This window comes from Lagopus leucura, unplaced genomic scaffold (assembly GCF_019238085.1).
Source record: "Lagopus leucura isolate 7727_CA_CO unplaced genomic scaffold, USGS_WTPT01 Super-Scaffold_100159, whole genome shotgun sequence".
NCBI classification, from domain to species: Eukaryota; Metazoa; Chordata; class Aves; order Galliformes; family Phasianidae; genus Lagopus; species Lagopus leucura.
Window position 1 is genome coordinate 23,386,663 of NW_024962335.1, and position 14,685 is coordinate 23,401,347.

Genomic DNA, 14,685 nt, shown 5'->3' on the forward strand with positions numbered 1-14,685 from the left:
CTTGGGCTCTAAAAGCTTTAAAAAATCATGCTCTTGTGTTGACTTCTTACATACTCCTCCACTCTTCTCAACAAGACTTCTCAACCATCTGTACCATCTCTCCAGCACATAAGGCATCATGTGAGGACAAGTTGCATCACCTTCCCCATATTATTGCCTAGCTGCTTTTAATCTCAAGTGGCCAATTTGTTGTGCTTTCATTGCAAATGGGAAGGGAGTGGAGAAAAAAGGAGAGAACAGTCTGAACCAAACATCCTCATTAAACTTATTTCTTCACATTTTACTTAAAACTCAAGGCAGACTTGCAAGTCTTTTATTTACTTAGGTCACCATTACTCAAGGAAGTAATTTGATTCTAGCACTGCATCTCCCTTAGGTAGAAATCATTCCTGTGAGCAGGATTTACACAGGAAGGACCTAACGCATGTTTCTTTGAGTGTACAACCTGCAGAATGATGACATTGCATATTTTTTAGCAGAAAAGGTTAACTGTGTGTGGCAAAAAGATGATCTTGTCTTTGCAAAGAATATTACTCACAGGGGTACAGACTTCTTGTAATACAGATTTCTCTCATATTTAAGGAATGCCAATGAAAACCGAGGAATATTTATTATTTATGCAGCCCTTTAAAAATAGCACTAACTACAAATGTACCCAATAACTGTCAGCCTTATCCTACCAATTTTTGCTCATGCTGGCATGATTATTCAGAGTGTCTGCAAAACAGAACCATAGGACCACATCAAGTTTTAGGCAGTCCCTTCCAATTGAGGAAAATAAACCCCTCACTGCTACCGAAGACATGAAGATAGTCAAAGAATCCCAGCTTGGCTAAGTAGGGTGTTTTTCAGAATTGCTCTGGATGGATTAGACTCTTTCTAACACCTTTTTTTTCATTCTTCAAGTAGTGCCCAGGTGTTTCAGTCAAAACAATGGGCACGAGGCATAGCTATGGGAGAGAGCGTCTGTGCTATCAAGATGCTTGTCCTAAAGTGTCTGAAAATCTAATTATGCCATCCATCACCTTCTAAGAACAGTTTCCATCGTTGTTTGCATATACTTTTGTCTGTTAAACAGCAGTATACATGCAGACTGCAGCTAACCGGTATCAGCAGGAGTGTTGCTGGGTTTCCAGTTGTTCCCTTGTACATGCTGACTGTTGCTGTATTCCTTATGGGTGAGAGAAGATATTTCTGTTTCTGATCAAAAAAGTAAGGATATCATCTGATCTGTTTTCTTCTTATATTCTCTCCATGATGACATCTCCACTGCATGTGATGTCCCAAGCTTACATCAAATGGTGCTTCATATTTTTATTCCAATTGGCTAGATTTTGCACTGCTTATTCATTTAAGACCTCATAAGAAATGATTTGAAGACCTTTGTCCATTTTCTTTACAGTGAATGTACATCTACTAATTCTTTTAACTGAACTTGTGGGAATTTTAACATACCCAAAGCTTTCTCGTAATCTCTGGAAGAAATGACTAACACACACCAAGTAGCATTTGTCATGGAAGTGAGACGTAAGAGTTTGTAGAAGGGTTGATTGCTCAGAATACAAGGAGGCTCGTGGATGTTTGAGTGACTTCAGCATCATTTGAATTAATTTTGTTTGTCCCAGCACTGTTAGATGCCTGTGGTTGTTGTGGTGGTTTTCACAAAGAATTATCAAAATATCAGCAAAGCACAGAGAAGCAGGCCAGTCAAATAAGGCTCTCAACCAGTGAATGCATTTTATGTCACTGTTTAGGCGCCAGGTGGGTGATCTGGATTTGTATCCATATTACTTCCTGTATAAGTGCTGGTGGAGGAAAAATGCCAAAGTACAAAGAACTGAAAGGAGGCAAATACAAGGAAATATATTTAAGTGTCCAAATGGCCACTGGAGATCTTTCCCTCTCTCCAAAATTGGCTGCTGCTTTCTGAGAGATATCTGCTTGATATTACTGAGCTTGCTGAGTACACAGGAATACTGTCTGGGATAAACAACGAATGAACTTTTCTGCGCTTATGATTTTAATTGATGGAACTGATAATTTGCCATTCTGACTGTGGTGAGGTATTGACCAAAGGCCCAAAGACCAGCAGCCCAGCTAGCCTGCCTAGTGTCTTAACATTTTATCAAAGTTTTCTTTGTACCAAGGAGAAGAAAAGGAGATCAGATGACTGACTTAATCTCCTTTTTTTCCCAGAAGCAAATCCAATTCCTGTTTAACACATGTAACAATAACCTATCCCATATGTGTTTTACCCTTTGTCGCAATTGTTTTTCTGAGTTGTCTGAGTAGCTGTGTCTCTTATTTTTTCAGTTTTAGATCATGTTCTACTGGTTTGTCCTGCCACATCAATCACAACTCAGAAAACATCTGCTAGCCCTCTGCAAAGAATCTCTTTTTTTCAACTTCAGTAACGCTAAAGCTGTTCAACATTTTTCCATCAGAAGCATTTTTGACAGAAATTAGCTCAAGGAATTAAAAAAAAAAAAAAAAAAGAAAGAAAGAAAGAAAGAAGAAATCATTAAAAATTTTATTTTTGTCACTTAGGAATGGAACAATCTATAGCAATTCAATTTAATAATCAGATAACAAACCCTCTCTAATTTTTTCTCTTTAGGCTTCTTATCTTTCAATTAGAATCTTGCAGAGGGTTCCCCTTTTTGAGTGCAGTAGGACACACCTGGTGTTAGGACTGGGACATAGCAATCTGTACCATAAAATGATCATCTGTTATGCTTTCTCTTTTATTACTGTTAACACATTCAGCTAGCAGTGTGGTTGACGTTTGTCTTGTTTTGCACTGACTGCCAGGTTTACTGATTTTTCTGCAGCAAATGCTGTTCCTTGTTGCAATCAATGTTTTCTCATAGGTTGTTACTGTATGTTGGTCTTTAAGATGTATTGAACGTTACCACAAGGTAAAATTCCTTTTAATCAAGTTAGATATCTTGGTTGCAAGTCAAACCAGTATGCTCATGCCTCCATACAAATGAGATTTACAAGGGCCCGTTTTGTATATAGCAGTTTAGCAGCTTTGTATAAACAGTGCCCAGAGAAATAATTCAGGGTTGAGTCTCACTGTTATCCTCACAGTATAGGTGAAAATAAATTCAAGTTTTAGCCCACCTTTTGCTTTAACATTCCAGTGTTAATTGCACTCAAAATCTTCATTTTAAAGGAGGCCAAATGCTGCTCAAATTTATATTTGTAGATGTCTGTGTCTATAAAGAATTTAATTTAGCTTTTTAGTTTACTACTGTTGCAGCAGGAAAGCCTTATGATTTCCTCTTGACAGCTTACTGAATGTAAAAGGAAATTCAAAATAAATAAAGGATAAGTACCAATGCATTCCAACAATACATCCACAGCTTGCACAAAAATTTTGAATTGTGGAAGTCATAAAGGAAGTTACAAAGGAAGTAAATATCAATAAAGAACCATTATTTCTTCTGACAAATATGTCTTTGCAAAAACTGCAGCCATTAATTTTTCTATTGAAACATACTAAAGCTACCTAGAGAGCTAAAGGAGGTTTTACTTATTCTATCAGAAGGCACTTTTTCCCCTAGGGGAGTTTTTTATTATCTGATGTCTGCAAGCAGAATTTTAAGTTTAATCAGATTGTATAAATAAAAAGCAACAAAGTTACTAGTGTAGAAAAAAGAAAAAATTAGATTTTTAGGTAGACTGAGATGAAACTAATTAACCACTGGATAATAAATCCTGGAATCCAAACTTCTTCTTAAAATTAGGAGGCAAATCTGGTTAGATTTGTCTGGCCATATATTTTCAAGAATTTGGCAATGTGTAGTACATTTTCATTGACAGCATTTTCAGTTGTTAAAAAAAAAAAGTGAAAATAAGTGCTATGCATGCATAAAGAGAGTAACAATGCAGTGATCACATTTCACATGGTTTGCATAGTTTTTTCATTACCTGATCCAGCAACTTTCTATTTTATATGCTCTCAAAATACTCCCAAACATCCAGCATCACAGTGCTTTTGGAAATAACCTGCTTTGTCTACCAAGACCTCAGTCCCAACAATGCTTATTAAGCACTATCCAAAGTTAAATGCAGAGTGCGTTTTCTTCTCCTGGGTCATGTATCCTGTTTGTGTCATAGATGATGCTGTGCTCCTACATAGAAAACCAACGAAAGAGAAAATGTAAGGGTTTATCCAATGTCTTGTTGCTCTTTTTCTTTCATGAGAAGATAGAAGTGCAGCTCATGGTATTCCATGATACGCTTGGAGCTCTTAGTTTTCATAGTATCCCAGGAAGATCTATTTTTGTCATCAAAAGCTGTTAGCTTTTGTTGCCTTGTTGCTTTTACCTTTTATAAACCTGATTGCAAGTGATAAGTCGCCTTACCTGGTAAACCAGCAAGTAAAAGCAACGCTATTCATGACCATGAGATTTTGGCAGCTTTGGAGAGGTATTTGTCATCTGGAATCATTAGTTCTCCAGTTAAATATTGCTGCATGTACAGTTCAGACCAAGTGCTCTGAGCCCATTTCTGTTACCATGATACTTTAACAGTTACAGGTGTCCATAATTTCTTGTTTCAAAAAAAAAAAAATTATATCCTTAGGACACAATGATGTGTGTAATGTCAATAATGTCTTTGTGCAGAGCTGAGTACAAGCAACATTTGGCACTCTGAAGCAAAATTTTTTCCAGAATTATTTCAGATCAGAGGTTTCTTAGCTATTTTTTGCTATTTTGTATGTACAATAGACAAGACTTGTACAGCTTTTCAACACATTCTTACAAGTTTTCCCACTGACTCCTTTGGTACAGGATGGGACCAGAGTTTACTCCTCTTCTGGAGCCTGAAAGGTGGTTCTTCATCACAGCTATGCTTGAGGAAAAAGGAGTTTAAAAAGTGGAGATGCAGTGGATCATTTTATTCAGAATTAGTGCAGTCTTCTCTCTAGACTGTCTTTGATTTTGCATGGCTACGCAGAGAGAGGGCTAGATAAAATATCTCATTTTTTTTCTCCCCCCGGGATTAAGTAAAAACAAAATCTTTAAAATGAGCACAGGAACACTGTTCTCAGAGAATGTGCGATCATCATCCAGTCAGCAGAATGTCAGTGATAATTCCTGATGAAAGGTTACAGCTGATCTTTGCTGGCCTGGGAAGTGCCCTGGAAGTGTTCAGTGCCAGCTTGGATGGGCCTCTGGGCAGCCTGATCTGGTGCCTGATTTAGTGGCCAGCAGCCCTGCGCACAGCAAGGGGATTGGAACTAGTTGATCTTTGACGCCCCTTCCAAGCCAAGCCGTTCTGTGATTCTTCACCTGCCTTACTTTCAGCCTGTCTTTGGGAATTTCCTCATGGCAGTGAATATCTAAACTCTCCTCTCTTGCTAAAAGACTGCTTTACAGTGCACTGTGATCCTGGTTTAAGGTAGTTTCAGATTTAACTCACAGCACTTCATTTGTGGTTTGAACCAACACGGTCTTTCTTTTGCGATGTGCAGTTTTCAGTTAGCAGACAGTTGCTAATTTTCTCCCTGTGCTGCTTCTATATACACAGCAACTGCATGGAAGTGACGCTACACTTTTTTTTTTTAACTTTTTTTTTTTTTTTTTTTTTCACCTTGAAAGTCTGTAGATCTTTCCACTGAGCGAGAAACAAACATCTAGAGATTAAAACTGAACTTGTAGGAGCTGCCTAATATGTTGAGATTGGAAGGTGAGCGAGATCTTTTGGTCAGTAAGCAACTTTATAACAATACGAACGCTGACACGCTTTGAACAAAAAGCTATTAAAAATGTTAAAGCCACACCCTGTACCCTCCAGGAGGGAAGAGGAATGCTTCTATGAGTGGAAGCAGAAGTTTCTTCAGCAGAGGAGCATAAAGCCTGAGGCAGGGCGTACATTTATCCCATCATCTTCCTCAGAGAGCCAAAAGCTGGTGCTTCATGGGCTACCATGCTGAGGGTATGCTGTGTTGCTTGGCTAATTTAGGTCATTTTGGCTAGCAGGCAGCCCTCAAGATGAGTTATTTCCCATGACAGAATGATCCAGAAAGAAGAGATGGGTTTTGTTGTGGTTTCATTTTTCTTCTTGCCCTGAAGGATGAGGCAGGGGTAGTATTGCAAGACTTCACAAATATGAAACAGTTGTGTTTGCACACATACTCATTTGTATGAATTTTTATGCATTTATATATGTATTTATTTTGTGTGTGTGGATTTCAGCTTGAAAAGTCAATGAAAACATAGTTTGAAAACAGAGGAATGAGAACACTAGGAGTAGATGCCAAAACTTTCTTTTTCTATTCATTCTAGCACTTGGTTTTGAGTTACATATTCATATATGTTTAAATCGCATTACCTACTCCAAAACGGTCACTCTTTCCTAGCTTTTCTTTGCTACTAATACTTCATCTGATTTCCTGTCTTGTGTCATGACTTTCCCTGCTATTCCAAGACTTTCTCTATTATTCTTGAAACAGAAACAATATCTGCAGCCCCAACACTACACTACACCCACAGAATTTGCCTTATCCAGGAATCTACCTGTAATATTTCGAGACTCCAGCAAGACAAGAAAGGATATCTCCTTGAACTGTTACTTTACATCAGTCCTTAACTGAACCACGCCATCTGAGTTCCCTTTGCAACACTGGTGAAGAAAGTCTTAATGTTTTCCCTCATAAATGGTTTCAGATGTAATTACCTTGGATATCTTGCCATGACCGTGCACTGTTTTGTGCTAAAATGTCTGTTATTTTCCAGGCTTCCTTCAAAACTGGTACAAAACATTTCATATTTATGAATATTTAATGTTTTTTTCAATTTTCTTAGCCAATGCTTATGGTTATTACAAGATAATCATCCACTTTGGGGAATGTTTCTGGTTACACAGCTTATGCTGTGGAAATGGAGATAACTGTGCTGGCCATCTCTTAGCATACCGCCCAACACTTGGATAAGCTGAGCTCATGGCTGGGGACAGTGCAGCCACTTTACTGCTCAGAGTGGTTCTCAGAAGTGATCTGACTCAGGCACTCTGCTGAGTCACAGATCCTTCCCTGCTTCCTCCTTACTTGCAGAAAGTAGTAGTTTTCTTTTGAACTAAATTAGCAGAAACATAATTACCTCCCACGCCTTTGGCACTGGCTTAAGCACAAAAATCTGTGTGTCTGTCAGGAGGAGTGGAAAGGATGGATGAGGTTGAAAGCCCTCCTCCCCCTTTTATTCCCGCTCATTCCAAAAGGTCATTTATATGAGACTGTGCCTGCTTATCTCGTGATTCAGGCAATATGATGGTGTTGACAAAATATAACCCCACGAAGCAAAAGAAGGAACAAACTCAGGATATGCTTTCCCTAAAGATCTGGAGAGCTTATATGACTAGAAGAAGAAACCACTCTCTCCAGCACACCAAATTTGATTCAAAATGAAAGGCATGTGGAAATGAGAGATGTAGTTGTGCTTGGAAAGGCCCAAATGTTTTTTCTGAGAGCAGCCTACCATTAGTTTCCCTGGATGCGTTCCACCAAGCAACAATGCTAAGTACCTTTTAGCAGCTGGGTCCAGTGCTCTTTTTTGTGCCATCTTGCTGAGCATTGGTCGAAATCCAAAGAACCTTGTAAGTACACAATGGGATGTGTAAGTAATCCCATTGCTTTCGGTGCAGATTCTTCATGCTTACAGATAAGTACATTCTTCAATAATTGCCTGAATTGAAAAGACAGCAACCAGCCCCTCACATGAATGTCTTCCTATGAGAAAAATACAGCACCATACAATGGCTCTGCAACACCTACATCATCCCTAGCAGTGTATATCCCATAGCTTTGGAGGAGCTGTGTTAAGGGTACAAGGTCTTTTCCTTCTCTCTTCCCCATCCTCCCTACTCCCCAGCCGTGCCCTAAACCTTTGGGTTGACTCAGTCCTCCAGGGCCTGAAAAGGGCTTGACCCAGAATAAAAAAACAGTGTTGTTCCTATGTAGTAAATATTTAAAATGTTTTATCAGGGTAAATAAATGCTAAATTCTGTGAGCCCAGGGAATGAAATTAACATGTTTGGCTTACTAAAACATTTATAGAGTCAATGTCAGCCAGCAGAACACAGCCAAGAGGGTTTTTTAAAGGTAAACTGTAATGCTTTTAAAATAAATACTGAGAGCTGTTTAAGATCTTCAATTATTAACAGAAGAAAAGCAGGGGCTGAAAAACGGCAAACAATCCCTTTTGTGGTGCTTTTGCTAACCTCTGCTCAGTTATCTCTTTGTCCAGCCCAGAGCAAGCTCCCCAGGGCAGATGTTGTGCCTTCTCCAATGTCTGGAAAGTGTCTAGCACATGCAGAGAGCTTCCACAAATGAATAAGTAAATGCAGAATGCCAGATATTTGAAAAACATTTCTTTCTATATTTACTTGCCAGGATATAAATTCGGAACTATGTGTTTATAGTTGGCTGGCAATAGCACTGCCAACCTTTGTGAGGCAGTGTGAAAATGCAGCTCTCCACCCAAAAGGTGGTTGTTCACATCACCTACATGGAATCCAAAGGCCAGATTTTGAGTCTGAACAGTTCACCATTCTGATTTAATTACAAGCTGCACAGCTCATTGCTATGAATGCCAGCTTTAGGTCTGTAAGGGAGAAAGTGCAAAAGGTGTATTACGGTGTACTACTGAGAGCATCAGGCAATGGGGTTTGCATTGCCGTGAGCACCCATATTGGATGCTATCTGTGTCATGGTGTGCAAAGGCCTAGAACATGTGTCAGCTGAGACAGAGAACTCACTTCATTTTAAGTCCAGCTGTCTTTTCTTCCCCTGCGCAGGAAGTGAAGGGGCGTGTAAACATGTGTGGCAGTTCTCACCATTGCTTAGAAAAGGTTTTTTGACTGCATGCAAGATGATTCACCTTGATCTATCTTGATCAGAAATGCATCTGATCCACCTTAGATCTGTGGTCCAGTTCAGACACTGATCTGTGGCTCTTGAATTTCAGAACACAGTTTTGACTTGTTTTTTGTTTTTTGTTTTTTTTTATAAAAAGAAAGTGTCTCTGTTTGTTCTGCCTATCTAAAGATCTTCCCTGGTGCTTTCTTATTCCTTCATCTCCCTGTTCTCTCTGGTTGTCCAGGCCCCATTCCCCATGCCACTTCTGCAACAGCTATTCATGTTGCAAGTGGCAGAGAATTATTATGTAACTTAATGACAGCTACTGCATTGCAGCCATAAGCTTGACAAGTGCGGATAGAGCATGGTCCCTTATCCTTCTATGGGTAGCATTTGATATGTCTCAGAACACATTCTATGATTTCTAAAGCTGCTACAGAGATACTGGTTTTAAACTTAAGAACCTACTTTCATGGTAACATATGTAAGTCTGCTAATTACTGGAATTATCTGGATTTGAAAACATCCTATCTGAACAATGTACTGCACAGCAAATACCTCAATTCATACTGACAGTATTCAATACCTCATGTCTTTTTTTACCTCATGGTTTTTTTTAAGGTTCATAACCATATGTAGTCTTTTAACTTCCTTGTACTTGTTTCCATTGTCTAGAGGAAAGTAGGACATTGTTTTAATTTTCTAGTGAACACCAGATTCTCTACTGGTATAAAGTACTGGAGGGACATTGAATGTGGACTGTAATTTACTTTGTGTACATACTTAGAATTAATAGGCTGAATGAGGCAAGCAGTTAAGAGAACAAGTTGATTGCCTCATGTAATCACAGTGCTATTTTCCCACTGAGATTAACTATCCAAATAAGTACCTCAAGGTAACTGAGCAAACTGAGCAACCAGAGCATCCCATTCTTGTCCAGGATTATTTTTGAACCTGACAGTATTTCCTTTCCTGTAAGGATCTCCTTAAGAAATCTGGCATATTTCATATATAGAATTTTGCCTCCTTTGGATGCTAGCATGAGCCATTGATGGGGAAGTGAACTGACTGCAAATACCTGAAGAACTGTTCTGACTGGAAGAAGCTAGTGGTCAACTTTAGATTGTGAGCAGTGAGCGATCTCGCTAGCCTGGCAGCTGATGCCACCCTTGATTGCATCTATTGCATCCCATCTCATAGCTGGGGAGCAAACACAAGGCCTTAGCTGTGAATTGATGAGTGGATTGCCTCTGAGTGAAAGTATTAAAATTTGAAGAAAAAAAAAAAAAGAAAAAGAAAACAGAAAGAAAAGAAAGAAAGAAGGGAAGAAAGAAAGAAAGGAAGAAAGAAAGAAAAAGTAATAAAAATGAGAACCCAAGTTCTTAGATGATAAATTTTCAAAGTTAATTGTTATCACATACTCTCTTGGCAGATGTATCACAGACATTTCCAACTCATGAATCATATTTTTCAAAAATCACAGCTAATACCAACTTCTCTGAGGAGATGACAGCATTTGCAGGAGACACTAATGGCTTCTGGCTCTCAGTCATTGCAAAATCATGAGCTCTGATTTGGCTATTTGTAGACTATTGAGTTCTAGAGGTCTCTCAATATTTCCGAGATTCATAGCTTCCCAGTGACAGTGGTTGCCATCACTGCCACCAGTGATGATAACTTTAAGACCTTGCAATTCTGAATTCTTAGTAAACACTTCAGAGGCTGCCTGGTTGTACGAAAGGAGACAGAGAAGAACACAAGTGTGCAGCTTGTATCAGGCTCACCTTTGAAAGAACTCAGAATTGCAGCACGGACACAAACTCAGTTTGCTGTCTCCCCATGTCTCTCTGTGGTGTGGCTCTGTGGCACCCCATCATTCAACCTCTTGTATATCTCACTGCACTTGTCTTGCTTCAGTTCTGAATGTTCTTCAATCGTCCCAAATTTTAACTCCTAAATACCATCTTGGAAACACCCTAGGCCTGACTTTCAAGAATAGCCAGAACACTTAATGTATTCCTCTCCAGAGTGATGGCATTTCAGTGACAGGCAATACCTGTCTTACTTCAGCCTTTAGTGGTAAGCTGCTGAGATGCTTGGAATCTTCTGGAGGGAAGATGCTTATATTATCAAGGTAATTAGTTCAGGTGAGGGGGTAAGAATTAAAAATGACATTATTGTTCAATTTATAGCCTTTCATAGGTGCTTTCTGTAAATTTTGTTCTATTCCTCATAAGTGCTTCCTTCTGCTCTCTCTGCAGGTCTCCAGGTGGTTTTAAATTCAATTATCAAGGCCATGGTCCCTTTGCTGCATATTGCCCTGCTGGTGCTGTTTGTCATCATTATCTATGCCATCATTGGACTGGAATTATTCATGGGAAAGATGCATAAGACCTGCTACCATGTGCAAGGGGGGCTGATAGGTAAGAGGAATGTTTGTTGGCATGTAGCCCTGTTCCTTTGTTTTCTGTCTCTTACGTGAAGATTTCTACCAGTGTGTTCACATTCTGACAGGAGGGAAGTTTCATGCAGCCATATGACAGTCCGTGTGTGCTGCTGAAAATAACAGCCAAATACTGAGCAACCACTTATTAGGATCCTGAAGTTCAAAGAGCAGGAGAAAGAGTGTTTTGGTGCTGCAAGTCTACTGTTGCAGAAAAATGAAATCTCTGGGATGAACAAAAACATCCTTTTTCACAAGAGCAGCCCCTCCATTGGTTGAATACATCAGTCACTATCCCTAATTTAATTTAATTTTAATCTTTACTGATAATCTGGGTGAGGGGATTGAGTGCACAGCCAAGAATTTTGCTGATTACATCAAGCTGGGAGAAAGTGTTGATCTGTCAGAAGGTAGGAAGGCCCTACAGAGGGATCTGGACAGGCTGGATTGCTGGGCTGAGGCAAATAGGATGAAGTTCAATGAGAACAAGTGCTGGATCTTGCACTTCAGTCACGACAATGCTATGCAATGCTTCAGGCTTGGGGAAGACTGACTGGAAAGCTGCCTGCAGGACAAAGATCTGGGGTGTTGGTCAATGCTTGGCTGAACATGAGCCAGCAGTGTGCCCAGATGGCAAAGGCCAATGGCATCCTGGCCTGTATCAGAAATAGCGCAGCCAGCAGGAGCAGGGAGGTGACCATCTCCCTGTACTTAGCTCTGCTAAGGCTACATCTTGAGTACTGTGTTCAGTTTCAGGCCCCTCACTACAAGAAAGACATTGAGACCCTAACGTATTTCCAGAGAACAGCAGCGAAGCTGTGAGGTGTCTGGAGCATAAGTCTTATGAGTAAGAGCTGAGGGAACTGAGATCGTTTAGTTTGGAGAAGAGGCTCAGGGGAGTCCTTGTTGCCCTCTATGACTCCATGAAAGGAGGTTGTGATAAGGTGGGGGTTTGCTGCTTATCTCAGGTGATAGCAATAGGATGAGAGGGAATGGCCTCTAGTTGTGCCAAGGAAGGTTCAGGTTAGATATTAGGAAAAGCTTATTCTCTGAAAGAGCAGTGAGGCATTAGAACAGGATGCCCAACGAGGTGGGGGAGTTAGCATACCTGGAGGTGTTTAAAGAAAGGGTAGAAGTAGTATTTAGGAAAATGGTTTAGCAGGCAACATTGGTGGCAGTTTGACAGTTGGACTAGATGACCTTAGAAGTCTTTTCCAACCTTTATGATTCTATGATAATTTCATTTATTTTCATCTTGAGCACTCCATTTTTGGCCAGTATGTTAAAGCTCCAAGAAGAACTGTCAATCACTTCTGAGTACAGTAGTGGACACTTTAATTTGGACCTTTGCCATACAGAATAAGAAACAAATGTAATTGCCTGCTCCCCTGAACATAGATACCTGCATCTGTTACAGATACAGCACAAGGCTCTGAAATCTGTGTATTACTCTATTTCAGGAGTTTTTTGTGCCTATAAGAGTCTTTGTTCTGTAATGTTTTTCATAAAGTCAAGCATTTAGACAAACGTAATGTAAGGGTGCTCAGATCTTTGGAAACACTTGTACAGAATAAAGGATGGATAATCAAGCATTAGAGTCTTACAGAGCTTCTTCTACTGAGCTATTGATAAAATGCCACATAGCTTCTAAACTCTGAAAGAGCAGAGCTCCAGAGACTTGCTGCTATAATTTAGTATTTCCCAGACGCATACTGTCCTATCTCCAGAGCACTGAAGCCTGTCTGCTGCAGGGTTTCAGCCTCCTTCAAGAAGGTGACAGTAACTGATGCAGGTCCCTTCCAAGGTTAACCCTATGGCCAAGTGACTGCCAGATGAAAGCACTGGTTGTAACTTGCAGCCTAAAGACTTGAAGTAATGTTTCGTCTCATACTGAAAGGTGTTATTTCTTTCTCCTAGGAGGAGAAGTGTTTAATAATAATAATAACAACAACAGCAATTTTTAAAAGTGTATTTTAGTTTTGACTGTAAAATTTGACAGCTTAGCCATTTTTTTTCTTTTTCTTTTTTCTTAAGAAAAGAAAGAGAAGCACAACAAAAAAGCCCTTTGAAAATAATAGTTTCTCGTGCATTTTAAGAGAAGTCTATCAAATTCATTGCAAAATATACTTGTTAAAATCAGCTAGCCTTCACTTGCTTATCACTACGTCAAACAGCAATTAATTCTCTTCATCTCTGTTCTCTCCCTCCTCTCCTTAAGATACACCTGCAGAAGATGACCCATCTCCCTGTGCACCCCAGTCTGCACATGGGCGGCAGTGCCAGAATGGAACCGAGTGCAAGGCAGGCTGGGAGGGACCCAAGCACGGCATTACAAACTTTGACAATTTTGCTTTTGCCATGCTGACAGTGTTTCAGTGCATCACAATGGAGGGATGGACAGATGTACTCTACTGGGTACGTATCCGAAAATGAGAACTGAAAGGCCTGCCCAGGCTCTCCACGTTTTTGAAACATTGGCCATTAGCTTGAGCTTTGTTTTTTATGCTTGTTCTTAATAGTGAAGGCTTGGTTGCTAGTATGGAGCTTTAGTTAACTCAGAATATGGATGAAATGTGAGGGTTTAGATGATACAGTTAAATCAAATGTAAATACTGATTTTAAACTGATGTTATAATGTTGAAAGATGGCACAAGGCTTACTAGCTGGCTTGTGGCTTATTGCTCTGAAGATTTGCAGTGTACCTTTGTTGACTAGAATGTCATATAATGGCCCTTTTTGTGGGCTTACTATCTCATGCATCTCCAGATTTGTTATATAGAACTAGATGTTATATCCATGGCATTAATGCAACAAAGGCACTATGCTGATCTGCTCATAGGTCTCACAAACCCTTCTTCATGCCAGCATGACTCCTGATTATAACTTTTATCCTAATACTAATTCTTTATTCTCTCCTAACTTTGATACTTGTGTAAATCTTGGTTATATATTTAACAAACAAACAAAATCATAATCTTTAATCTAAATGTAGAATTTTAAATGAAATCTCATCTTTCCCTTTACCTTAACTCTGAAACTTTCAATGCCTTTAGTTTCTGCCTTGTAATTCCTAACATGTTGGAGGATTCAGTGGAAACACAATTAGGCTACAGGAGTTAAAATCAGATTTGGCCTGCATTTGTAAACCAGATATAAACACGATTAGATTCAGCTCTCGCAGTCAACTTTTGCACAGATACTTTCTGCTCCAGGCATTTAATTCACACACAGTTCACTCCTGACTGCACAAGGCTAACCTAGGCTATTTTTTGACAGCTGGAACGTTATGACACTTGGTTCTCCAAGATGGTAGGAATTCCAGTGCATGATGGAATTTAACCTGAGAAGACCCAAAACACATGAAAGGGTAATCTGG

General features: G+C 39.6%; 1 protein-coding gene across 19 annotated transcripts in view; it reads left to right on the top strand.

The window, feature by feature from the left end:
• The window catches only part of CACNA1C (calcium voltage-gated channel subunit alpha1 C), a 476,152-nt gene that overhangs the window by 288,384 nt on the left and 173,083 nt on the right, over positions 1 to 14,685 (top strand). For all 19 annotated transcript variants that reach the window (XM_042889407.1, XM_042889395.1, XM_042889394.1 and 16 more), the window contains exons 6-7: positions 11,128 to 11,289; positions 13,528 to 13,724. In XM_042889407.1, the coding sequence (XP_042745341.1) occupies positions 11,128 to 11,289; positions 13,528 to 13,724 (359 nt within the window). The remainder of the gene's footprint in view (positions 1 to 11,127; positions 11,290 to 13,527; positions 13,725 to 14,685) is intronic.